This window comes from Orcinus orca, chromosome 14 (genome assembly GCF_937001465.1).
Source record: "Orcinus orca chromosome 14, mOrcOrc1.1, whole genome shotgun sequence".
Taxonomy (NCBI): Eukaryota; Metazoa; Chordata; class Mammalia; order Artiodactyla; family Delphinidae; genus Orcinus; species Orcinus orca.
The window spans coordinates 70,981,822-71,008,374 of NC_064572.1; the positions used below are offsets into that span (position 1 = coordinate 70,981,822).

Sequence of the window (26,553 nt, forward strand, 5' to 3'; positions counted from 1 at the left end):
GCCAAATACTGATTGTTCCTGTCATATCAGCAGCAGGTTATTATAGACTACAAATACACAGGACTTTGGTGAGGGTGTGTGTATTCTGTTTTACATAGTGAGTGTTTTTACAAAGAAATGTACTTTCATTTTTTCAAAAAGTTTCCATTTCCAGGAAAAGTCTTCCTGACAAATGTGTGTGAAGCTGACTCTAAGCAGGGTGGCTGGGTTGCACAACTCCGGGGGCAGCATTCACTGTGTCTTCTAAGTAAATGGTTTCCCTGGAGGAAAACTCCAGGTGACCTCGCAAGTTGGCAATACTTAGGTGGGCTTATTGCAGATATGTTTTCCAACAAAGTGCAGAAGAGTCTTGTTTCTTGCAACTTATTTCCCCCCTTAGCTGCAGGTAGGGGACTCAGGCTCTTGTCTGGGTCTATACTGGAAGCAAAAGCTCTTCCTATGGGCCAGGCAGTGTACTAAGTGCAGATATAATTTAATCAGCACACGAATCTTATCAGAGGTTTCGTGGATGGGGAAACTTAGGCCAAGGGCAGTTATAGGACTCACCCAGGCACACACGCAGTCTGTATGCAGCAGAGCTGGGACTTGAATCCTTCTCTATGGCACTCCCAAAGGGCCCTGGCTCCCACCATCCTTCCCGGGCCTGGAGAGCATCCATGGTTCCTGCAGACTCTCACTGGGTCTGCAGTAGCAGTGAAACAATGTCAGCTGGGGCAGGGGTCTTCAGAACCAAAAGGTGGAATTCAGCTGGGGTAGGGGTGGGAGGTTCCTGGGCTGCCACTTCTGCCTTTCTGTCAAATAAAAGAGAGCCAGGTGTGGAGGCACCCTACCGTGAGCTTTGCACAGCTGGACTATGGCTGGGAAGAGGAGTGTGGGGAGAGATGCTTACACCTCCTCCCTCTTCCTGGAAAATAACTTTGCATTCGAAGGGAGAAAGAAAGAGTGAGTAAATCTGTAACTGGGATTTGGTGGCCTGGGGATTTCATTTGGCCCCGTGAAGGTAGATGCCCGTGCGTCTGTGAGTGAGTGAGTGAGTGTGCGTGCATTGGGGGAAGAGAACTTGAGGTCACATGTGACGATATTTTGGATTGGGCTTTTATTTTTTAAGTCATAGCAGCCCCCATTTGTTGGAAACCTACTATGTGCCAGGCATTGGTATTACTCTTATGTGAAGAAAAAGATAGCTAAGTAGTTTGTTTTTATGCCGGTGCGCTCACAGCCTTCGAGTATTTTTTTCCATTCGTGTTTAAATCCTACGCTCTACAATGTGGTAAGATTTGGATAGAGTCGGGGAGTGTGCGGAGACGGGCAGGGGGCGGTCCCTGCCTCGCTTGTCTCCACCTTTTATTTTGACCGGTCTGATGGCGACCGGCTCGCACTAGGACCCAGGCGCCAGAGCGCCTCCGTCTGTCCTGTAGGTTCATTCAATCTCCCATACACACAGACCCACTGCGAGACGGACACACACTCACACTCAGACACACAACTGCACGGAGCGAGGCTCGGGAAGTCAGGTCGCCTCCTCGCCTCGGCGCCTTCTTCGCTCCAGCCAGCCGGTTCTCCCCTGGGGCCCGGAGCTTGGCCGGGCCGCGCCGCCCCAAAACAGGACGAGCTCGGCGGACCCCGGTTCCTCCATGGGCAAACGCGGGCGGCCGCGCAAGGAGGCACGCTGCGAGGGTGCGGGGCTGGCCCCCGCCGCGCCCCCGGCCGTGACCGCGCCCGAGCCCCCGGCCCAGCCAGAGGAGCTCGCGGGGGCCAAGCTCAGGTGCCCCTTCTCGGACATTTTCAACACCAGCGAGAACTCGATGGAGAAGCACATCAACACTTTTCTGCAGAACGTGCAGATTCTGCTCGAGGCCGCCAGCTACCTGGAGCAGATCGAGAAAGAAAACAAAAGTAAGTTTGGGGGCGCTGGCTCCTCCTCGGCGCCCAGCTCTTTCTTCCTCGCCCATTTGGGCGACCCCTGTCGCCTGCTTGACCCCCCTCCCCCAACACACACACATCCAGCCCTCGGCAGTAAAGCCGATGACACCGGAGAAAGGACACGCACGCACAAAGCTGCTAAAGATGTAACAAAGACGAGCGGGGGGAAGGGGGGGGGCCTGTCGGTGCGTCCGTCTGTCCGTCTCCCAGAGGCTGGCAGGACCGCTGGGCCGAGGAGCGGGGGAGTGTTGTTGTTTGCTGACAACTGAGCCGAGAGCTCATCTCTTCGAGGTCGCCTTTCTTCCTTTTTTTTTTTTTTCCGGAGCCTTCTCGGGCAGACAAGTGTTGTTTTTCTGTCGCTCGTTCCTGGGTGGGGTGGGGATTAGAAGCCGAAAGTTGGAAACTGTAGGCAGAGCTTAGCGGTTCCAGAAAGAAAACACACAGACACACACGACAACGATAACACCAACAACCAAACAGCCCTCCACGGCGTGGGCTCGGGCTGGCTCGGGTCTTCTTCTCCCTCCTGTCTACTTTGCTTTTTCCTCTCCTCTCGCAGCAAGGCTGGGCTCAGGCCATCGCGTCCACGGATACAGTCCTCCTGCGCCTCTGGTGCCCTGTGGTTTCCTCACCGCCTCCCCCCCCCCCCCCGAAAGAAACAGGCCGGCAAAGCCAAGCACCGCCAGCAGCTCGCCCCGGACCCGCCGCCCTGCGCCCGGGAAACTTGGCGAGGGGGACGCAGCCAGAAGGAAACTTTGGGATCTCGCAGGAAACAATAGTTATGGAAGAAGGTGTAGGCTGTTATGTTCGGTTTTTTTTATTTTCCGGGATACGGCTCCCGAGTGAGCGCGCTGGGCGAGGAAGGCAAATGCCTTCCTCGTGGATTTCTACTGTTCCCCCCCCACCCCAGATTCAGGTGGAGAGCGATGCTTGGGGGTGGTGGTGCTGGGAGCCCCACCCCGGCCTGGCCTCCTTTTTGTATTTGTTTGTTTCATTTTTGCCTCTGCCAACTGGGTTCCCCCATCCTCCCCAGGCAGTCGCTCAGCGCCGTTAACGGGGGCACGCGTGTGCGGCGTTTCCAGCACGGTCCTCACAAATAATAGCTGCGAGAAGGGCGAAGGGGCCGAGGAATATAGACTGACAGAGTAGAGAAAAGCAGGCTGTTTAATCTGTCCGAACAAGTAGGAAGATCAATGAGATGAGAGAGGAGGAGAGAGAGAGAGAAAGAAAGAAAGGAAGAAAGAAAGAAAGAAAGAAAAGAAAGAAAGGGTCCGATTGCAACGTGTCAGATCTTGCAACCTACTCCCCCTCCCCCAAACACAACAACAACCCTCAAACACAAAAACACCTTAGCTGACCGACACCCCAGGCCTTCGGGGTTAAAGTAACCGTGTGATGGCAGCGAAATCGTGCAGTAGCTTAAGGCAAAAACAAGGATTTGTGTAGCGTGGTCGGTGGTGCGTTCTTTTCTTCTCTCCTGTTTTCTCGGAGTGCCTGGGTTGCGAGAAAGGCGCATCGTCGGCTGTGTAGCTGAATGTTTGCGATTATTCATGGGATTTTGGGGGGGGCAGTGTGCATTCGTCAATAGGGTAGTTTCTGAAAAGCCAGAGCTGGTGGGGAGGTGGGGGAAGACGTGGTTTTGTTTGGTGTGTTCGCTTTTGTTGGAAGGGGGAGGGGCGTGATTTCTTACGCTATCCCCCGCCCGGGTGCCCTGTTCCCCTGAGTCTGTCCCGTGGCGCCGGCTCTGGCCGGGGGTGCACCCAAAGAGGGCACCTTGGCAGTGTGTGGCAAACCTGGTTGGCCCCCCCCGACCCCCTCTACATAAGGGTGTACTAAACAGGCTGCTGGAGCTTCCACCGCATCCCTCGCCCCCCGCCCCTCGCACTCGCAGACAATCGGAGACCTCTGCTCCCCACCTCGCCGCCCCCACCCTCGCTCCCCCGGCCGCCTCGGCCGCCGCCACCTCCTTGTTTACCGGTGCCGGGGCTCTGGCGTGGCCACCAGTCACGTAAGCAGAGGGCCGGGCGCGCTGGGCCGGGCTGCCCCGCACCGGGCGGGCCAGCGTCAGCGGAGCCAGGCTCCCGAGACCGTGGAAGCCAAGGGGCTTCCTCCTGGTCCCTTTCCCGAGGTGTCCGCGCTGCAAGACCCCGAGAGGGGCTCGGGAACCTGGGCGCCCCAATCGAAGTCAACTTCGTGTGCGTAATCAGCCCCTCGGCCCCGCTGCCCCCCTCCTTCGGCCGGCTCCCCGCGGGAGTATTTTTAGCTCTCTTGCCTCTTTTCGCAGCCGCTGTTTGGCTCAGCATGAAGTGATGCCAGCGGCCCCCAGATTTCCCCGAGAGCGGGAACTCCGCTCGAGGCCCTTGCCCCCTCCCCAACAGCTCACGCAGGCGAGGGTGACCTCCAGCAAACTATGGGGCGACCATCCGCAGGGCCCTCTATTATCTCCCCTTAAAATTGGAGCGGCCCACGGAGGCCACTTTATTTTCCCCACTCTCGCCCCGCCTCCCGCCCATCTCGGTCTCCTAGTACGGAAAACAGCGGGCCCTACATCTGCCTCATTTTATTAGGGGTGCTTCTTCGCGCTGGCAGCGCTCGCCGTTGTTTTCTGCTCGCTGCACACAATGCCCGCGCGTCACGGCGCTCCGCGTGTGCACAGCAATAATGCGAGTCGGGGGGCGGGTCGTGCGTGCGTCGGGTTCGAGCACTGAGGGTCCCTCCGCGCGCGCAGGACTTGTTTTGCTTCAGAGCCCCGCTTTCCGAAACGCTTACATCATTCAGTCGTTGGGGGAGGGAGGGGAATCTAGGCGTTCCGATAGGATTACAGCGTTTCTCAGGTCCCTGGTTTTTGGAAGGAAGCAAGGACCCTAGCTTTTTAATTATTTTTATGATTGGGCCGGGGGGGCTCAAGTTTTGTTAGTTGGGCAAGGTTTTTTTGTTTGTTTGTTTTCTTAGGTCACTACTGCAAAGGGCATTACTGGCCGGCTCAGGTGCACAATCTCCCCGCTTTCATTTCAGCCAGTTCTCCTGTAATCACTTGATCTCAGTTTCTCCGCCTTCTCCTCTTCCCCCTCCCAGCTAGAGACACATGGTTTCCACATGGAGACAAACTTCTTTCCTCTGACTGGACTTGACCTAGCAGCGTCGCTCAGCCAATCGGCAGCTTCAGCTTCCTCTAACGTCACGCGTTGCTGAGGCCAGAGACTGGGGGGTGGAGCCAGGAGGCAAGCCAGAAAATCACGGGGAGCTCTAGTTTGGCCAGCTGGTACAGTCCCTTCTTAAAGGGACGCTCTTCACCCGGGAGTTGAGCCTCAATTCTCCATTTCGGGTTCTGTGAGACATTCGCGAAATGCACCGATAAGGCCCTGGTCACGAGTTTACACGTTCCGCTTTTACCGTTTGCAAAGTATTTACTTGGCAGGAGCTTGCCTTATTTTCCGTTGTCACCAGAACTGCTTTTCATGGCTTCTTTGAGGTTTCCGTACTAGGAGAGCTCACTGAGTGTACACAGTACTGAATTATTCTCAGTATATATAATGAGTTTTCTTGGGGTGTTCAAATTAAGTCACTCAGTATTGACTGCTCTGTGCAAGGCAAGGATTGCTTAGGATATGCTGGTACATTCTCCCAAAGTTCCAACTGATGTGAATCCCTGAGAATCTCAAACTAAAGGCCTCCAGAAATATTAATCATGGATACTGTGACCCTGTTTTCACAAATTCAGAAATTATACATAAATAACCTCTGACATATCACCCATATCCATTTGGGGTCCAGTGGAGGGATAGTAATTTAGGACTGACTGATTAGTAGAGAAAATATGTACTTCCTGTTTTGGAAAAGGTTAAAAATGAAAGGGAGTAAGAAAGAAATTCACAAAAGGGTGTTCTGTGCGTAGAAGTTGTTCAGCAGGCAAGTGGAAGTTACTATAACCGGTGAGGTCTACAGGACAGAAAAGGGCTTCCCAGTCTGTAGGGAAGGTGGCTTTGGGGCAATGCTTAAGATAGAAAAGAATGATTAAATGGGAGTAGAAGCCATGGGTGGGTCTCTGGAGTGCATTACCTGGGTTTGAGGGTGAGGTGCTTTCCTAAGGGCATGGACAGGCCAAAGAGCAGCCTCTTCCTCCAGACAGAGGAAGCTGCTGCTGTGTGGTGTCATTTGGCCCTACCCTGCCTTCCTGACTTAATCTCCTCTGCTCCCATCCAGCAGGTCCACCAGCAAGCAGGCTTTACAGTCATGCGTCTATGCTTGACTTAGACTCTTCCCTCTGTCTAAAATGCCCTCATTCTCTTACTCCCCTGGGGTTATCTGTGTCTTACCTACTCTTCAAGTCCTAGGTCAGTTCCCACCTCCTCCAGGAAACCTCCCCTGGATATTTCTTAAGTCAGGGTAGTTGAGAGAATGAAAGCTTTACAGTCACCCAGAGCAGGGCCCAAATCCCCCCTTCACTGCTTACTGGCTGTGTGACCTTGGGCACAAGTTACCTAACCTTTCTGAGGTTTCATTTCTTTTTTGTAAAACAAGGATAACAATAGCATCGGCCTCCTGCCATTGCTGAACAACTAACTGAGGTTCTCCATTTAAAGTACCTGGAATGTAGTAGGTGCTCAATAAATAGTCACTTCTTTGAGCCTTGATAATCAGCAGTTCTCTACTTGTTGGCTGTGCATTAGCTTTATCCTCACAGGGAGAAGATGAGCATCTTGAGGGAAAAGATCACTTACAGTATTTCAGTATATGTCACTGTTGCATAACACTGGGCATATGGTAGACAATATACATCCTTTGATTGGTTGGATTTGTCATTTACTGGCTATGGCACAGTGATCAGGTCTGAAGGCCAGGGGACACATGACAGACTTTCTGAAGACTTGGAGAAGAACTGGAAATACTGATCTCTTCCAAGGAGGGAGGATGTCTCCCATTATCAATGCAGAATGCCCTTGGGCTGTAAAGACCAGGGCTTATAAGGAGATGGTAGGTCAGGCCTAGAGAGCTGAAACTACATCAGCTGTGACCCTACAGACGGATCAGTTATTGGTTTAGAGAGCAGGAAACCAGTGCAATTTATGCTAAAATTGAGGGCTTTGGTGGCAACTAACGTTCACCTAGGTCACATTTCTGTACAGCAGGCATCTTACGATTCATTCATTCATTCACTCCACAAATATGTATTGATCATGTACTATGTGCAATTGCTTTTTTTTCTGAAAACTCCATGGGTTGATTTATGATGGGACTGGAGTAATGTACTTGTTTTTGGTGGAGTTATGTAAAGAGCATTATTAAATCAGGCTTCCGTTTCCTCTGCATCCTAAATTATGTTCCTCAGATTCAACTTTTTTTCCAGTTTTAAATATTATCTCTGCCCATAGGTAAATGCCAGAAATAGACTTTTGAGGATACTGTTGTGGCTTTCAGAGTCCCAGAGCTCCCAGGGACTGGGTAACCTGTGGAGGGAACCCAGGAAAATCATCCGGACCTTGGGAAGTTAGAGAAGCTGAATTGAGCCATTCCTGGATTGGGAGGTGGGGGCGGGGGGAAGCTCTATCAGATCCAAGGCAAAACAACAGCTGCTCACCTACCTGCCCTCTCTGACCAAAACACTGTCCCACTGATGCACCTAGAAATGGGGGTTTTCATCTGAGGATGGCTGGCAGAAGTCTGGGGGTAGAACTGAAAGAAATGAAGAGGGTGCCGGCATGCGGCGGCAGCAGCAACTAATTGCATTGTATAATGTCAACACTGGCAACTATTTATGGAGTACTGACTATACTTGGTAAAGAATGGGGCTAAACATGCGTTATCTCCTCCAATCTTCACAACAGCCCCATGGCATATGCACTTCTATTACCCCCATTTTACAGAGGGGGTAACCGAGGAACAGGGAGCTGAGTAACTTGCCCAAAGGTCACAGGGTTAATAATGGCAGAGCTGAGTTTTGAACCTAGGCCTCTGATTCGACTGAGCCTACAGTTTTAACCATATATAGGTGTATGCATTTTCCAGCCAAGGAATGAAGTCCAGAGAGGTGAAATGACTTGCTCAAGGTCACCCAATAATCTGAAGCAGAGTGGGTGTTTGTAACACCCTGTTGATTGTCCAGGGTCTTTCTGCACACACTCTGCTTAGAAAAGGTTTAGAAGTGAAGCTGGAGACAGGAGAGCCAACCAGAGAGATTTTGTTTTTGTTTTTCGGAGTTGTTCAACTCTGCTGGCCCTAACTCAAGTTTAGGCTCCTAGGAAACACTACCCCCCTCCTACTGCCTTTCCCAAGTCTGTCCTCTGGACATATTAGAGGACTTGGGGCTGTTGCTATGGTACTAGGGCCAACAGCAGGTTCACCAAAAGCTGGGTCTTTTGCCTTTTAAAAAAAAGCCTGGCCCTGCAGAAATGAATTGGCCACAAAGATTTGCATCAGTCATTGTGGCTTGTTCTGTTTTAGATCCCCCTGCCTCCCTACCCCACCCCCTCTTCCCTACCACCACCACTTTCTATAAATACAGTTGGATAAATATTGATTTAAACTGGGTTTCTGGAGGAGAAGCCCATGGTTGCCCTGGCCTGGTCTTCACTTAGATACCACCAGTATGCCAGGCCTGACACACCTAACCCCTGATAGCGCTGGCTTCCAAATGACCCGTTTGGGGGAGGTGACTTGTGGTTTTGTGGCTTTTGAGTTTAAAAAAGAGAGAGAAAGAAAACGAAGTATAAAAAGCAATAACCCAGCAAAAAATGGGAATCTTCCTGCAGAATGAATAAAGGCATTTTCAGCAGGAAGAAATGGGGGAAGGTTTATGGTAACCTGGCCTTCTGAACCAGTTCTCTTCCCTTTCCCATTCTGCCTTCCACTCCCTTTTGGGTTTTGTTTTAAAGGAGGCAGGTGGTAAGACGGAGCATCAGGGCCAGTAGGAGCCCCAGAGGTCACAGAGCAGCCATCATCCTCACTATACAGACGGGGAGGCCGAGGCCCAGAGAGGGACAGTGGCTTACCCAAGATGACGCAGGAGAGGCAGAACCAGGTCCTTCTGGGCTGTGTTGCCTCCCGCCTGACGTGAGAATGGGTCCCAGGCAGAGCCCCAAACCGGGCTTTTGTTTTACAAGTCAGGTGCTCATAAAGTCAGCAATTCTCAACCCTGGTTTACTGATCCCAGGGTGTGTCCGGTTATTGCAAAGGTCATTGCGACATTCTCAATAGTCTCTCAAAATTGAGCTAATTTGAATTCACCATTTAGAAGAAATATTTTCTTTTACATTTAGTGGGGGGGGGGAGTGGGTGGAGCCTGAAGGCGATGACAGTGACAGGATGGCTACCCAGCCTTAACTGAGGAGGAGGAATTCAAGTCTTCCTGGAGGGGCCTCCTTCTGGGGGTGGAGGGTGGAGCTCTGGCTCACGCTGGAGAGAAGCTTCAATTCCGCAGGGAGAGACACCTGCTCTCTGGCTCTTCTGCTAAACTAAAGGGAAGTAATTTTCTCGATACTGTTGTCCCTGAGTGGCCTGGCTGGAGGTGTCAAAGCTGTCAGCAGCTGACTTGATCTCTCCTCTCCGGCCAAAACGAATGGGCATTTGCCACCATCCTCCCCGGCTGGAGGTTCCTTCTTTGCTTCCTCATCTTGGCAGAATGCTGTACAGGGCCCCTTGCTTGTGAAATATTTTGAAAGTTCAGGTGACCCTTGTTTTGAGCAATACATCTCCAGGAAATATATGTAAATAGGATCTCTTTTTTTAAAAATTTAGGTTAGAGAACCTTTCTTTAAAAGGCCCCTGTGGCAAATAATTTTATAAAATGTGGAATTATATTGCATGCCAGGAATTCTCCTTAAATGTGTTCTGTGAGTTTGTTCATTCATCCATCCATCAAACTGGTATTTCAGGGGTCCACACTGCTTTATGTCAGGCTCTGTGCTAGGACCTGGAAGTACAGTTTCCTGCCATCATGGAGTTATACTCTATTGCAGTGCCAGATTTAGAAATTCAGTTGTCTTAAAGTAAACCCCAGCCATGTGGGACTGCATCTGACTTGGGCTTTGTGTCTTTGGTTCTAGCCATCATTACAGATAGAACAAAAATTTATGCCGGGCTTCCAAAAAAAGGAATAGTCCCTCCCCTCCCTGCATGCACCCTGCCACCCCCCCAGCCTGGTGTTTAAAACCCTTTGTGTTTATCCTTGTAATATTTACAGATCTGACTCTTTTTTTGTTTTTTTTAAAGCTGCCTGAGCTTAGGAAATCAAGTACTGTGTAAGCAACCTTGTAAATGAACACATTCCACTCCTAGTTCTTTACAGACGGGCGCACTCTGCACTTGGAGGATTGTCCCTAGCAGTGCTCCTACCAAGCCTGCTCTCCCATACAACATGCCCTTGGCCTCATACCTCTAATATCCAACTCCAGTGTCTGCCAAGGAAATTTAAACACAGCAAAATTAGAAAGATAAACACAGTGTCCTGAGGGAGAGAAAGATTGGGAAGTTTAAAGCTAATAAAAGGGGATTTGGATTACCTGCTATTTGAGATATTTTACTCCGTGTCTTTATTGCCATTAGCAAGGATACTTGAATAAAGATGATCCGGGACTATTTTAATACTGTTGTATTAAAATGGAGGGCGTGCCCAGGGCTGCTCTGTTTTTGGCCATGGGTGGCAAGTGTAAGTGCATGTGGCCTCTGTTTTTATTTCTACAGGGGCCCAGAACTTCCTAATGATGTCCCTGTGTTATCTCCCTCTTACCTCCACCACACCTGACCATCTCTACCATATTTCTTGACTCCCAAGACTCTGAGTACCTTGCATGCAACTTTCTTTCCTTTTTTCCACCAGCTGTAAAATTTCTAACACCTGTGAGGAGCCAAGCACCGTGCTTGTTGCTTCCAAAGTGCAGTATGTATGGTCTCCAGTTCCAGTTCTATATTCCAGTGCAAGTGACAGACAAATGGAGAACAGTAAATAATACTTGCCTGTCTCCTGCGAGTCTGATAGCCTGTCCCCAAGGAGGCTGCTGACAGATACAATGTTGTCTCTGTTTTCCAAAGGAATAGTGATAATGGTGCCCTTTTACTGAGCAGTTACTATGTGCCAGCACAATGCTAAGTGCTTTATATTAAATCCTAACAATCATCCAACAGGAGGGTGCTGTCATTATCCTCATTTTATAGATGAGGAAAGCCTTAGCCTTAGCAAGGCTAACTAACTTCCCCAAGGCCACCTGCTAACAAAGAGTGGCGCTGAGACTCAAAACCAGGTTTTTCTTTCTTCCTAGGAGACTTCAGGGCTCTGAGAGAAGTGTCAGAGAGCAAGAGGCAAGAAATGGAATCTGGAATGTTTGAGGTTCAGGCTGACGGTCCCCTTGGGAATGCCTCCCTGGAGCGACTTCCTTTACTTCCCATTCATCCTAGGGCAGAGAGAGGGCAGCCAAAACCTTCTGGGACTCTTTAGGCATGGACACTGAAGCCAGATAGGCCCCTTTCTTCTGGAAGGCAATGGTCTAGTGTGTTGCCACTTGCCCTTGCAGTGCCACCTGGCCCAGCACCCCCTGGGGAACTCACCCAACCAGTAGGGCTCCTGAGACTCTGGATGCTACAATGTCAAGGGTGTGAATCCACACCCTGTCAGGCTCTACTAGGTTTCCAGAAGGCACTTGAGCTTGCAGGGCAACTGGTCTGGCCCGTGCTTGGCAAGTGTGAGCCGCACAGATGAGCTTTAGGCCCTGGCTGCCACCTTGCCAGTGTGGGCCAGCTGGTTCTGGTCAAACGGCGTAGGTCCAACCTCCTCCTCTCCTCCATCGAGATCTAGGAAACAAGAGTGATCTTAAATATAACTGGGTTCATGTCATTTATTTGGTTAAAGCCCTTCAATAGTTTCCTTCCTATCTCACTTAGAATAAAATCCATATTCCCTGCATGGCTGTCACCCTTACTGTTTAACCTGAGTGTGGTCTGAAGATGGGTAGCCCTGGTGTCTCCTGGGACCTTGTCAGAAATGGGACTCCCAGGTCCCACCCCAGAGCTGCTGAATCCAACTCTCCATTTTAGCACGATTCCCAGGTGATCTGTGCGCTCGTTAAAGTTTGAGAAGCTGGCCTAGACAGCCCTTGTGATTGCCCTAATCCCTCTACCCACCTAAAGCTACCCACCATCTCATTTATTATTTATCCCTTAACCTACTTATCAAGGTTTACAATGATTTTACTTGCTTATCATCTGTCTATCAGGCTAGAATACAAGCACCTTGAGGACAAAGACCACAAGCAGTTTTGTTCATTGTTCTCTTTAGCATCTAGGTTAGTGCCCAGCATGTAATGGAGGATTAAGGAATATTCGTTGAACGAATGATGAGTTCTCTGCCTTTAACCTTCTGACCTAGTGTTTATCAACAAGGGAGCTATTGATGAGACAGTTCTTCTTGAGCAGGTTCGCCTGGAATACTGCAGGATTTAACATCCTTGGTTCCTCCTCACTAAATGCCAGTAGAACTCCCCAGTCGTGGTGACACTCAAGAAAGACACTCCTACACATTTCTGAAGTCTTCTAGGCGGATGGTATTACGCCTGGGTGAGACCATTGCCCTAACCAATTTTGTCTGACCTTGTCTGACGGAACATACCCTGATGTATGCCGTGGGGTCCAAGAGTTGGGAAATCTAGGTTTGAATCCATTTGCTACCTATGTGGCCTTGGGCAAATCACTTAACCTTTTGGGGCCTCATCTGGGAAACAGGAATCTCAGAGGTGTGTAGAGGATTAAATGAACTGACTATACAAGTGGCACCACGCACATAGTTGGCTCTCATTATGTAGCAGCTAGTAGGCAAGTGGAGGCATGTTGTTCTAGGATCTCTGGAGAATCCCAGAATCCTAGAATCAGAATGCTGGAAATAGAAGTGATGGTGAGATCACAGACATCTTTGGCCAGGCAAAGGCCTAGTGTTTTATTCTAAATAGTACACCTGAAGCTGAGAACTCAGCCACGAGGCAGCAGGGCTGGGTGTGTGATTTAGTGTCCAGGGCCTGGCTGGCCCTAAGAGTGACCTCCACAAGTTTCTGCCACCTGGAAGGGAGTGATGATGCCAAGGGGTGGTGAGGCAGGGCAACTGTAGGCAGGCTCCTGGCAGGGGAGGGAGGGTTACCCAGGGCTGTGTCAAGAATGGGGCATCCTCTTAGCAGCAGGGGAAGGCCTCTGGTAATATATTTTTTTAAGGCTTTAAAATCAAGTTGCATTTAACTTTGAAAGAATAGGTCATTGCATCCAAAACCTGATAAGTGCAACAAAAAATTACAGTACATTCTTGCTTTTGAATATAGATGGCAAACATTCTAAACAAAATATTAACCCGTGGAATGAGGAGTTTTATAGAAAAACATACAATGGCTGACCAGGATATATGCCAGAGATGGCTGAAAGTCACAAAGTCTATCAGTATAAATGATTATAACCACAAATTAAAGGAGAATAATACATGACTACAGCAACACATGATGAAATGTCATTTGAAAAAAAGTATTCGGGAGGCATTCCTAATGAAGGAAGCTACTTCCATACAACAAAGATCATTTACCTGTGCTGGTCTTTTAACTAAAGTGATGTAGCGAGGTTGGGCCCATGGCGTGGGGTCATCACCGGCAGAAGAGTTGATTCTTCCCTTTCCTTAGGGAAGAATGAACCTTGAACAGAAGATGAAACAGAACAGGCTTTGGATCCCTTTGGAATGTAACTTGATCTAGATATTTAAAGGAGAGGGTCTCCATAAATTTAAAAGACCAGAAAATGTATTCCACTTTACTTATCTATTTATTTTTTATTTATTTTATTTTATTTTTTATAAATTTATTTATTTATTTGTTTGTTTTTGTTTTTTGTTTTTTGGCTGTGTTGGGTCTTCGTTGCTGTGCGCAGGCTTTCCCTAGTTGCGGCTAGCCGGGATACTCTTTGTTGCAGTGTGCGGGATTCTCATTGTCGTGGCTTCTCTTGTTGCAGAGCATGGGCTCTAGGCGCACAGGCTTCAGTAGTTGTGGCACGTGGGCTCAGTAGTTGTGGCACGTGGGCTTAGTTGCTCCATGGCATGTGGGATCTTCCCGGGCCAGGGATCGAACCCATGTTCCCTGCATTGGCAGGTGGATTCTTAACCACTGTACCACCAGGGAAACCCCATATTTACCTATTTATTTTTAAAACCACAAATCAACTAGAAAAAGAATTATGGAGATGGGTAGAGAGCACAGGATGAGAGTCTGTAAGACTGAGTCCTAACCCTTGCTCCATCAGTTTGATAGATAACTGTGTGACCTTGGTAAGTTACCATACCTCTCTGAGCCTCAGTATTTTCGTCTGAAAAATGGAGGCTGGATTGAGGAATAAGCTTAACGATACAAACTTCTATGAAACAAACCATGAAATGTTATTTGGGGGAACATTCACTTGGCATGGCCCTAGCAAGATCCTCCTGCATACTTTATCAGTTGCACCCCCACGTGGGGTGCTCCGGGGTAAGCAAGAGTCTTACACGTGCATATTAATTGAGTCCTGCAATGCAGATTTCTTCTTGGATCCAAGTTAATGCAAAAAAGAAGGAAGAGGACATTCGAGAGATTAACACATCCCTTATAATCACCGAAATAGGCTGCTGTTATAAGGGCCATTTAATAAAATGTAAGAAGCCCTTTTCTAAGAGGGAAGAGATAGGCCAGGATGGAAGTCAAGTGCAGCTGTTTGAGCCTCTGCCAGTGGCCTGATCTCACCAGAAAACCAAAGTTAAAAAACAACAAACTTCCAGATTCAGCGATCTCAGATTAACACTGCCTCCCCTTGCTGTTTCCTCCACCCTCACGTCCTTTCTTTCCCTTTATCCCCAGCTCAGGCACCTGGGTCTTGGTGCTTTTCCGTGTGGTTGGGATGTCAGCCGGCAGCCCTGGCGACTAGAGCTCTGGGAGGCGGCAGCTACCTCTCGGGTTTAGCATTACGTCATCCCTTCTAGACCCAAATTTATCTCGGCTGCACACAGACCCGCAGCTCTGAGCTGCTGCTGACTCGAGGAGAGCTTACGCATGAAGTTAGGCAAGGCTGACTCACTGGGCAGAAGAAAAGGTTTTCTGCTGCTCTTCACGTTTCTGGGCTCCGAGGGGAGAGGCGAGGAGGAGGCTGCGGTTGTCATTTTGGGGTGGGGGATGGAAAGATGTACAACTGTTAACAGTTCTTACTTAGGAGCTCAGGACTTACCCTCCCCTGTTCCCACCCTTAAAGATAATTGCGGAAAACAGTGCCCTGCACAGTATACACTTTGCAGTTTCAGGGAAGTTCTCTTAAGCACCAGGTGTCACTAAGACAGTGACTTCGGACTTGCACCTTAACCTCGTGGCCCCTTCCCCCCTATTCATCTTTTCTGTCTGCAGAAACGATATAACACAGACCAGCCTCCTGCATTGTTCATGGATCTGCAGTAAATCATTTGAAAATTTACATTGAGTAAACGGTGCAGGGAGAGGACCCCTAGGAACGGAGAGCTTTGCCGTGTTCTTCCAGAAGGCAGACTGTCCCCATCCAGGCTGTTTGTTACAGGGCTGGGGGACTCTGGAGGACTTTTTCCATCTTCAAAAGAGACTCCCCTGAGTGAGATACTTTAGGGGGAGGACAGAAGAATCAGAAACTATGGGTAAGATTCCAGGTTCTTTTGTCAGTAGACTTTGGAAGCCTTGCTTTTCCTCAGTTTCCCTATTTGTAGTGCAGATTGGATTCATCTGCAAAAGAAAGGCCATGGCTGCCTCTGGGCTTCCCCAGGCTGGGCTGGCGCTGAGGGATGGTTTGTGGGTAGCATCACTCTCCCAAGGCTAGAGCCCCAGGCTTTGTGCTCTAGGAGGCCCTTGTGGCCAATGTCCATGCAAGAACTCTGGGAGTCAGCCGGAGCAGGTCATTTGCTGTTAGAAGAGGCTGGATATTTCTGTACGGAAACCAGTTCTTAACACTGCCCACCATCACCATCACCTTTTCTCTTCTTCAACATATGCACGTGGCCTTTTGGTGATTCTCGCACTACTTTCCATCTCCTCATCTCCCTCTTGGCCATGGCTTTAAAAGAAGGGTTGGTAAATTCATCTGGAGGTCAACTGTGAAAGGCCAGGCATGTGCTGCAAGCATCCTGCTTTCTCTTAATAGCCTGCTAGGGCTTATGATGTATGGATTTAAACCCATCTTGAACACATGTGTATTTTCAGTTTGTACTTTTTTCCTTGACTGCGTGTCACATGGTTTACCTCCCATTGGGTAGACTTTTGTTATAAAGCTACCTCTTTTAAGTTCCTGGGGTAGCCCTTGGCAATTTGTGATCTGAAGTGGTAGAAACTTTCAACTTTATTAGAAACTTTCAACCTTATTTTTATTTCTACCCTCAACTTACAGATGTTCTGAGTGAACAGGTATTTTCTTTTAAATAATTCCATTCTTCCCCTATCCAACGTGTCCCTTGTTGAATGCGGAGGGTGGTTGTTACCAACACCCAATGGGAAAGCCCAGATCTGAAGTGACCTAGCCAACAGCTGAAAAAGCACAGTTCCTGTTTCAAAGCTTTTACAAAAAAAAAAATCTCCTGTGGCTTGTGAACATCTCTCATTTTGGGTCTCCCTGCATTTGATAGAACATCTATTTGGTTCTTAAATGTGGTGCCAAGTGTAATATTTAATAAGGCTGGTAGAATTTTGCAGATTTTGACCTCATTGGAAATCTTGTTCACTTTGGGGAAAACAAGGAGGGAAGCATATTAAAATGCAGCATTAAGCCCATGACATTTTTGAGAGTAACGTTTTCATTCTGAGATGGTTATTTTCTGCAGTAGCCACTGGAATGACCACAGGAAGTTCTCCCCTCACCAAGAGCTTCCTGTTATTCTGGATGTCCACCAGCAGGTTAAAATAATCAGGGTGGGGAAAAGTTATGGATGTTTATGCAGTTCCCAGCCTGCTCCTAGAGCTTTCAACAGTTATGACCCTCTTGCCTTTCTTTGCCCTAGACCACAGCTTCTCATTCAGGGGTGATTTTCTGCCCCAAGAGACATCTGGCAATGTCTGGAGACATTTTTGGTAGTCACACCTGAGTTGGTGGTGTGCTACTGGCATCTAGTGGGTAGAGGCCAGGGATGCTGCTGAATATCCTACAATGCACAGGTCTCCAACCCCACCCCCAGTTAGGAATTATTCTCTCAAAATATCAATAATGCTGAGGTTGAGAAACTCTGGTCTAGACTTTGAGGACCTGGAAAGACGGTGGTGGTGAGGGAAGCCATTGGCAGTTTTTTAATGTGGTCCTGCTCTCTTTAGCCTCTGCTTTCAGTTCCTGCTCTGTGGAGGAGAGCGTGAGAGGAAATGATCATCATAGCTTCCATTTATTGAGTGACATGTACTAAGTGCTGGAATTATTTAATCTTCACAATTAGCCCTACTGACTACACACTCCTTGAGAGCAAGGTCCATCTCTGTTTATCTCATTACCGTACACATTATGTCTAGTACAGTGCCTGACACATGGCAGGCCCTCAATGCTTGGATAAATAGAGTAATTATATCTGATATAGATGTGAGGAAAATGAGGCCTGAAGAGTCCACACAACTAGTGTTAAGTAGCAGAGTCAGAATTTGAACTGAGCCTCATGTGACTCCAGCACCAAACCACTGAATTGTATCCCTCACTTGCAGCACCAAAGAGGTTTTCTAGCTTCTAAAATCTCGAGGTTTTCTAGCCTTTTCTCCTTCTGAGGGAGGGGAAAGGAGTTTTAAAAAATAAGATTAAAAAAACCCAAAACACTACCTCTCTGTGAAAACTGAGGTGGAAGAAGGGCCTTATGGGAGCCCTCTCTGGCTCTGATAGGATCACCCCTTGCTCCTGAACAGGGATTTTTGGCTTTTCAAGTATTTATTCTGCACGTGGGGCAACCAAGGCACACAAGTTACAGGAGACAGTAGTAGTAGATAGAAAACTGGAGCGTGGCACTGCGGATCAAGCATGCTTCAGCTCCTAGGCGCCCGCCGGGAGTCATTGAGAAAAGGGCTCCCAGAGAGCAGACTCACAGTTCGCTCAAATCCTTCCCTCCGCGAAGCAAAGCCCAGAGAGCTTCTTAGTCTTTGCGTCTAGGAGGTACAAGTCGAGCGGGACTACATCTCCCGGCGGCCATTGCGGAATTTGGCAAGGCGCAGGCGCACTGAAGCGGCGTGCGTACTACGACTCCCGGCGTGCAGTGGGCGGGGCGGGACTACATTTCCCAGGAGGCAGAGGAAGGGGCGGGAGGGGGCGGGCCGCGGCGCTGCTCCCGCCCCTCCCCCGTGCTCGCGCGGAGAGGTAAACAAACTCCGAGCCGGCTGTCTGCTGAGCCGCGGGGGCGGCGGGGCGGCTGGGAGCGCGCGGAGCCGCGGCGGGGCTAGCCCGCCCGCCGCCGCACATGTCCCGGGGCGGTGCCGGATTGTAGCCGCCTGAGGCGCCTCCTGTCGGCCGGGGAAGGGAGCGCGGAGAGGCCCCTGTCGCCGCCCGCGGTGCCCATGGAGCAGGTGCGGATGATCAACGTGCAGCGCCTGCTGGAGGCGGCCGAGTTTTTGGAGCGCCGCGACCGAGGTAACGGCTGGACGCCGTCGCCTCCTCCACCGCCTGAGCCCGCGCACTCCAGCTCCGCTCAGGGAGTGCGGTGCGGCGGGTGAGGGGTGCGTGTGTGAGGAGGTTGAGTGTGTGAAGAGGGGGTGCGTGTGTGAGGCGGGGGGGTGCGTGTGTGAGGAGGGGGTGCGTGTGTGAGGAGGGGGGTCCGTGTGTGAGGGGGGTGCGTGTGTGAGGAGGGGTGCGAGTGTAAGGAAGGGGTTGCGTGTGTGAGGGGGTGCGTGTGTGAGGAGGGGGTGCTTGTGAGCAGGGGTTGCGTGTGTGAAGGGGGTGCGTGTGTGAAGGGGGTGCGTGTGTGAAGAGGGGGTTGTGTGTGTGAGGGGGGTGCGTGTGTGAGGAGGGGGCTGCGTGTGTGCGTGTGTGGGGGTTGCGTGTGTGAGGAGGGGTGCGAGTGTAAGGAGGGGGGTGCGTGTGTGAGGGGGTTGCGTGTGTGAGGGTGTGTGTGTGAGGAGGGGGTGCGTGTGTGAGGGGGTGCATGTGTGAGGGGGTTGCGTGTGTGAGGAGGGGGTTGCGTGTGTGAGGGGGTGCGTGTGTGAGGGGGTGCGTGTGTGAGGAGGGGCTGCGTGTGTGAGGGGGTGCGTGTGTGAGGGGGGTGCGTGTGTGAGGAGGGGGCTGCGTGTGTGAGGGGGTGCGTGTGTGAGGAGGGGGTTGCGTGTGTGAGGGGGGTGCGTGTGTGAGGAGGGGGCTGCGTGTGTGAGGGGGGTGCGTGTGTGAGGAGGGGGCTGCGTGTGTGAGGGGGCTGCGTGTGTGAGGGGGTGCGTGTGTGAGGAGGGGTGCGTGTGTGAGGGGGTGCGTGTGTGAGGAGGGGGTTGCGTGTGTGAGGGGGTGCGTGTGTGAGGAGGGGGCTGCGTGTGTGAGGGGGTGCGTGTGTGAGGAGGGGTGCGTGTGTGGGGAGGGGTGAGTGTGTGAGGAGGGGTGAGTGTGTGAGGGTGTGCGTGTGAGAGAGGGTGGGCATGTGAGTGGAGAGGTGCATGAGGCAGCAGGTATGTGAGGGGAGGAGTACCACTGGTGCCTGCGTGAGGGGGCACATGTGGGTGTGTGTATGTTAATGAAGGGGAGGAGACTGTCACCTGGGGGAGATGGAGAGAGGGGTCAGGCTGGACCTGGGAGCTGCCCTGAGTGGAGGTGGACCAGAGGAGAGGGAAGGAGAGTGTTGAGAATGGAGGTGATCTGAGGACCTGGGAGGAAAGAGGATGCAAAGAACTGGAGGAAAGGGCTGGGAGCAGTGCAGGTAGGGGTGGAGGAGACAAGGCTGAGAGCAAAGAAAGGGAACGCCTGCTGAAGAGCAGGGTGGAGGACAGACAGTCGTGGCCAAGGGACCTCTTCGAATCTGAAGTGCGATGCGATGGAATCCCCTTAGGAATGGAGACTAAGGGAGATATAGAGAGATTGGGGTATGAAGAGTACAGCCCCTGGAAATTGTGTTGAGAGAAAGTGTCCTCCTAAGACTAGGTGATTGAATTATTTGAAGTACACAAAAACGTGGGGCTTAGAGAGACACCTTCTAGAAGGGGGATAGTTAAAGGAAAAGGGATTTTGAGGCAAGTGAAATAATTTAGGTGAATGGTAATTGGTCTCAGAAATGAGGGTGTTTGAGTCAAGAATTCTTGGAGAAGAGGATTTTGGAGAGGAGGGAGAAGTTCCTTGGTTTAGAGGAGGTGTTGGTACACCTTCCTGGGGTGAGTTGGGTCTGTATATGTCACAGGATTGATGACCAGGCAAGGACTGGGAATTTTATCTTCCAACCAGAAAGAGTGGAAAAAATTTATCTCTTTTTCTTCTCTTGTTTTCAGCAACCTGTTACTGCAAGGACTTGAGATCTGTAGATCCATGAATTTGGGTATATTCCTCTTATCATATCTTTTTTTCTTGCCGTTTCTTTAGAGTGTGAACATGGCTACGCCTCAGCGTTCCCCTCCATGCCGAGCCCCCGGCTGCAGCATTCAAAGCCCCCACGGAGGTTGAGCCGGGCACAGAAACACAGCAGCGGGAGCAGCAACACCAGCACTGCCAACAGGTAGCAAGCTGGGGAGGTTTAAAAAGGGCAGTTGGAGGGAGGGAGCACATACTCAGGCAGAAGTGCTGGCCCAACTGACCTCAGTTCTCTAATACCAAGTCTAGAGCAACACTGAACAGCCAAATGGAAACAGCCTTTCCCACCATCCCTCGGGATTTGGCCCTTTTAAAATAATAAAGTCTCGGAATCATAACCTACCTTTGTGTAGAAGGGAAGAAATAGAATCTGGAAAGACAACGAAAGACGTTCTTGCTGGGGATTATTAAGTGGAGATGTCTGTGACTGAGAGCGATAGTAAGTTCAGAGACCTGGCAGCATGTGTCCATGCATGCAGCCCCATGCTAAATGCAATCTCAGGCCAGCTTTAAACTTGGACGATCCAAAAATTTTTAAAAATCAGAAATAGCTCAGGCAGGATATAAAACAGAATCAAGGGTTTTGTCAAAGGAATAAAAATATTTAGGTAGAGTAGGAAGTTAGTGGGCACAGTCTATTTTTTTTTTGTTTAAGGATGATAAGATTGAATTGGGAACTTTTAAAGCAAAAAAAAAAAAAAAGAAAGAAGGTGCTTATTCTTCAATCAAAACAGAAACTTAGAAAATGCTTACTTGGCTGTACTCAGACATAGTTGACTTATATTTTTTTGAAAATTTTTGGTAGTGTCTGGCTGTCTCTTCAGTGTTTTTGTTCTAGAGGGTCAGTGAATTCTAAAGATTCATCTCATATGAAGTTTTCAAAAGTCCAGTCTTAAAAGAAAGTCAAAATCAACAGATGCTTGCCTTTTCCATTGATAAAAGGAATTAAATGAGATCTTTTTTTCCAAAGTTTGGTCTAGAGAATGTAAGCATTCATTTTGGAGGGACACAGAACAATCTCTGGGTAACTAAGTTTGCCTGAAGACTTTGGAGAGCTCCAGACAGGAAATTGAGTAACACTTGGGGAGGTGGATTGGGGAGGGAGCAGGAGTAGGGGCTCTAACTCATTGATGCAGAAAACCTGAGGTTCCTGTATATAACAGAGCTCAAAATGTTGGATCGTCCCACTCTGGATTACTGAGGCACATCACTAGGATTCACTCTTCTTTCTTTGACTTATCTTTAAAGCTGTGTTTCCTTTATGGCTTCTTTTCTTCATTAAGACTATTCTGTGTATTTTAAACAATTTTTAAAATTATAACAATAATTAGCCATAAGTGTAATATGCTGTATTTATGTTTATGTGTGGATCTAGAGGGTTTGTTGTGGTATGGTAGGTTTGGGATGAAAATACGTAGTGTGATATGCAGCATTAAACAAAAAGCACACATAAATTTTCTTGCCCCTCACAGTTTCTCTGGTTAAGGGATCATCAATTAAAACCTGTATTCAGGAATTTATAAGTTTTCCAATCCATGTGTAGATTAAAAAAAAAATTTTTTTAACTTCGAGACATGGGAGAAATACCAGGTAGGAAACCAAACGTGGATTCTGCCATGCTGCAAGTATTTATTGTTTCCTACTTTCTAGAAATCAAGTATATGATCTCATTACATTTTTTCTCTGTCCTTTACTGTCGTCATAGTAAGTTGAGGGATGAACTACATACTCACCAAGGTCCCACCTTCCCCTGAAGTTCTGTGACACTGATTTATTGATAGTTTTAGAGATCAGTTACTATATTGGTTATTCAGTACACCACCCCATCATTGCAAATGTGACATTTTTACTAACAACTCAAGGATTATAGAGGTATGAATAAGATGTGTATTTCTAGATTTTACCAGTTATGTTACAGGTCATTAATGTCTTTGTCATCTGTTGACTTATACTTTGCTTAGCTTGGGGTTTTGACTAAGTGATGTTTCTCTTTCATGCTAGTGTTCTTGTCAGGATTCTACTATTGTGTGTGGGACCACATTGCTAATTACTGTGTATTTTAGCACAGCATGTCAGAAAATTTGTAACACTACAAGTATGCCATGTTGTTCTTAGTACCCAAGGGAAAATAATTACATGTACAGTTGGACCACCTAAGACTAAGTAAAGTAATTTTTCATGGGAATATAAATAGTAAGAAAGAAAGAAGAGAGAGAGAAAGAAAAAGAGATTTTAGGATATGTTATCTCAAGGTCCACCCATGTGTGGGATTTAGGGTGGGGCCTTTAGATGAGAACTAGTATGTTAAAGTGGAACACTAGAAATTATTTCTCCTTACCATTTAAGATTTCTGCTTCATGGAGTAGGGAACCAGGGATCAAATTCTAATACTGGGGTACTTGGGAGATAGTGTTGTTGTTTCATTTGTAAGGGAGCACTGTAGACTCCCTGTTAACTTTAAGTCTATTACTGGATTTAATAAAGATTTTATTATATGGTTGCATAAAGCAGAAAGAAAGAAAACTTGTAAAAATTTTCATTTATTAGTCATCTGAAACAAGGAAAGGAATAGAGTTGATGAGTATATGCGTCTTATTTTCCTGATCAAAAAGCTACCTATATGGAGGTTGCTGTTCTTATGCGTCTTGAACATTGATCTCTTGTATGTCATAAAGTGACATTTGTTCCCTGACATTGTAGCATCCTTAAGATATAATGTTGGTTGACTTTTCCCCCCTAATATTCTCAGATATGATATTCCTGATATAAAATGTTACTTTATAAATTTATGCTGAGAGTTGGCTCATAATATTATAAATTCCTATTCCTCCTTTCTCCCAAGCCTTGAAACCGTACTTTCATAGAAGTAAAAAGGAGAGAAAATGCGTGATGTAATGTGAGTTTAAAAGCATGTACCTTGAAAATCCCAGTAATTTTATCATTTGGAATCCTTTATCAATTAGGAGGTGGGATCTGTAATACATAATTATTTTTTAAATTCATGGTTGACTTTAGTCTTGGTTCATGGCCTTCTGGCACACTTCCAAAAATCACCCTTGCTGAGATGTTACTGCTATTAGAGAACTGGCTGCAATTGCTATCTGGCTTATTGAGTAGTATAAGATAAGTTCAAATTCCAAGCTTCTTTACTGTTTGGTCTCACAACTGAAAAATAGTAAGATCTGTCATCTTTAAAACTCTACTGACACTACTCTACATGGCTTTAGCGTAACATTGATTTCCTCCTAAATATCTCTTGAACCTGCCTTTTCTCTTAGCTTCGTTGCTACGCTCCTAATCCAAGATACTATCACTCCTCACCTGGACAGCTGTCGCGACCTCCTAACTGGTATCCCTGCAACCACTCTTGTCCCAAATACAATTCTGATGAATTATATTGGCTAGCCTTCCTTCAATTGCTTCAATATACCATGTTTCCTCCTACCTCAGGGTCTTTGCACATACTCTGTTCTCTTCTGAGAATCATTTTTCTTCCCCATGTTATCTCTATCTAATTACACTCTTACTTCAGCTCAATAATAACTTCTTCAGGGAAGCCTTTTCCGCATCTGCCAAACTAGAACAGGTATTCACATACCTCATGGCATCCCTACTTTTCCTTCACTGTTTATCACAGTCTGTAGAAATACAGTTATCTGATTGATAAATTCATGTCTCATTTATTGGACTAAAAACTCCATGAAGGCAAGGATTGAATCTCTTCTGCTTAAAGATTTATCCCCAGTACCCATCACAGTGCTCTGTACACAGTAGATGTTTTTGAAGAATGGAAGGTTTTCAAACTCCAAGTAGACTGTCCTAAATTGGAACTGAGTTTTTCTTTTGTGCCAAGTATTATATTAGACTCTGTAAGTAGAAATAATGGAAGAATGTGCAACTCCTGCTTTGGCAAACTCTGATTACTTTGTGTTCTGAAGGATATTAATGATAATACATCTGGAAAGGAAAACAATATATAGTATTTGAAGAATAAAAATCTTCAGATTGCCAGTTCTTTTAAACAAGTATGTTATAGTAGACTACAGAATGCTACAATTAATTTTAAAGACTACTATTGTCATCCTGTGTCATGAGAATTCAGTGATATCAGAACTCATATATGCAAAGAACCATAAGTCTGTCAAACATTGGCAGTAAATATTCGTATGAGCTTGTAACATGCATATAGTAATTGTATTATTTTAAGGTGATGTACAAAGTAGTAAGTACAGGCATACCTCATTTTCTTGCACTTCCCTCTATTGTGCGTCACAGACATTGTGTTTTTTACAATTGAAGGTTTGTGGCAACCCTGCATTGTCAAGTGATGGTAAGCATTTCTTAACAATAAAATGTTTTTGAATTGAGGTATGTACTTTTTTTTTTTAGACATAATACTATTGCACATTTAATAGACTATATTAGGGACTTCCCTGGTGGTCCAGTGGTAAAGAATCCGCCTTCCAATGCAGGGGACACGGGTTCGATCTCTGGTTGGGAAACTAAGATCCCACATGCCGTGGGGCAACTAAGCCCGCGTTCCACAACTACTGAGCTCACGCGCTTCCACTAGAGAGCCTGCATGCTGCAAACTACAGAGCCCACGCACCCTGGAGCCCGAGCGCCACAACTAGAGAGAGAGAAAAAAAAAAAACAGCACGTCACAACTAGAGAGAAGACTGCGTGCTGAAACGATAGATCTCGCATACCTCAACAAAGATCTGGTGTGCGGCAACTAAGACCCAATGCAGCCAAAAAAAAAAAAAAAAAGACTGTAGTATAATGTAAACATAACTTTTATGTGCACTGAGAAACCAAAAAATTTGTATGACTCACTTTATTGAGATATTCGCTTTATTGCAGTGGTCTGGAACCAAACCCATGATGTCTCCGAGGTATACCTATACCAATTTACGGTTGAATTTAAAGTTGATGAAAAATGTCTTACTTTTTTCAGCTGCAGTATTTCAGTACTATGTGCTAAGATTGACGACATAAAAAACAAAACAAAACAACTTTCCTTTTGCTTGTAAGGCTTTAGTTTAACTTTTCTTAAACTACAGAATGATGAAATGTTTTAGTCTTATTTTAGAGGGAATGATGTTATATTTTCAGCTTTATATCCTTTTTGTCGGTCTTCTTCATGGATTATTAGGGGGGTTTTTGTTTTGTTTTGCAGGAGCGGGGTGAATTCTTTTTCTAGTATAGTTGTAGAGGTTTTTTTCCCCCCCAGTGGAAGTAATTTGAGACATATCTTCGGTTTTTATTCTTAAACATGTACTTATTTGTTCACAGAATAATAGAATGAAGCCTTATTTTTATTTTTGTGAAATTTCTTATTAGTCTGTATTTTTCAATTTTTCTATATTAAATAACTAGTTGCTGAGTCTTTGTCCAGTAGAGAACTCCCAAAGTTTCAGGACAAAAGTGGAAATTAGTAGCAGTTAAACTCTCAATGATATTAGTGTTGTTCTTCAAGTACTTTCCAAATGTTGAGTGATGTGATCTGATGTGTTCTGTGATATTCTGTCTTTCACTAAAACCAAGTTTAAATGAAAAATTCTCAAGAATTATTTATATACCTCAACAAACTCAGATTTTCCATTAAATGCTTCATTGAAGCATAAGTTTGCTGTTGTTGGATTTCTTAAGAATATATCCCCCTGTGGAAGTATCATTTGAAGGAGACTTGCATGATCATGGCTTGTAAGTTGGTAGGACAACTCCGTCTGTTCCTATTTGATGAGAGGCCTTTCGCCAGAATATTTATGTGATACTGTAATATAGGTCACAAATCATAGAAAGGGAATTCAGGATTTCATCTGGTACAGCTCTCTGCTTTATGAAGGTAAGATATTATCATATATTTTATGGTTAAAGCTCATGTGGCCTAGAGACGCTTAAAGGATTTTTGTCCAAGCCTTATAGCTATAAGTGATGGTTAAGTTTAATATCAGGCCAGATTTTAAGCAGTATATGCATAATTCTAACCAGGCAGGAATGTTAACCTGAAGAAAGCTTTCTCTTCTATTTTGTTCCTTACAAATTAAACAGCATTGCCTCCTTTTGGATATATTGTAGCATGATTCTTTGTCATTTCTTAAGTGAAGACAGTTTCCCCAATACTAATCTAATCAAAGA

At 47.1% G+C, this 26,553-nt stretch overlaps 1 protein-coding gene across 2 annotated transcripts in view; it reads left to right on the forward strand.

Annotated features, from left to right (window-relative positions):
• Positions 1-1,433: 1,433 nt before the first annotated feature.
• The window catches only part of MXI1 (MAX interactor 1, dimerization protein), a 98,793-nt gene continuing 73,673 nt past the window's right edge, over positions 1,434-26,553 (forward strand). The window contains exons 1-2 of one of the 2 annotated variants that reach the window (XM_004265855.4): positions 1,434-1,896; positions 20,425-20,557. In XM_004265855.4, coding sequence (XP_004265903.1) covers positions 1,635-1,896; positions 20,425-20,557 — 395 coding nt within the window. In that variant the 5' untranslated portion in view covers positions 1,434-1,634. Of the gene's footprint in view, positions 1,897-18,196; positions 18,505-20,424; positions 20,558-26,553 lie in introns of those variants that run through there. The other variant, XM_004265856.4, reaches the window with a different exon arrangement.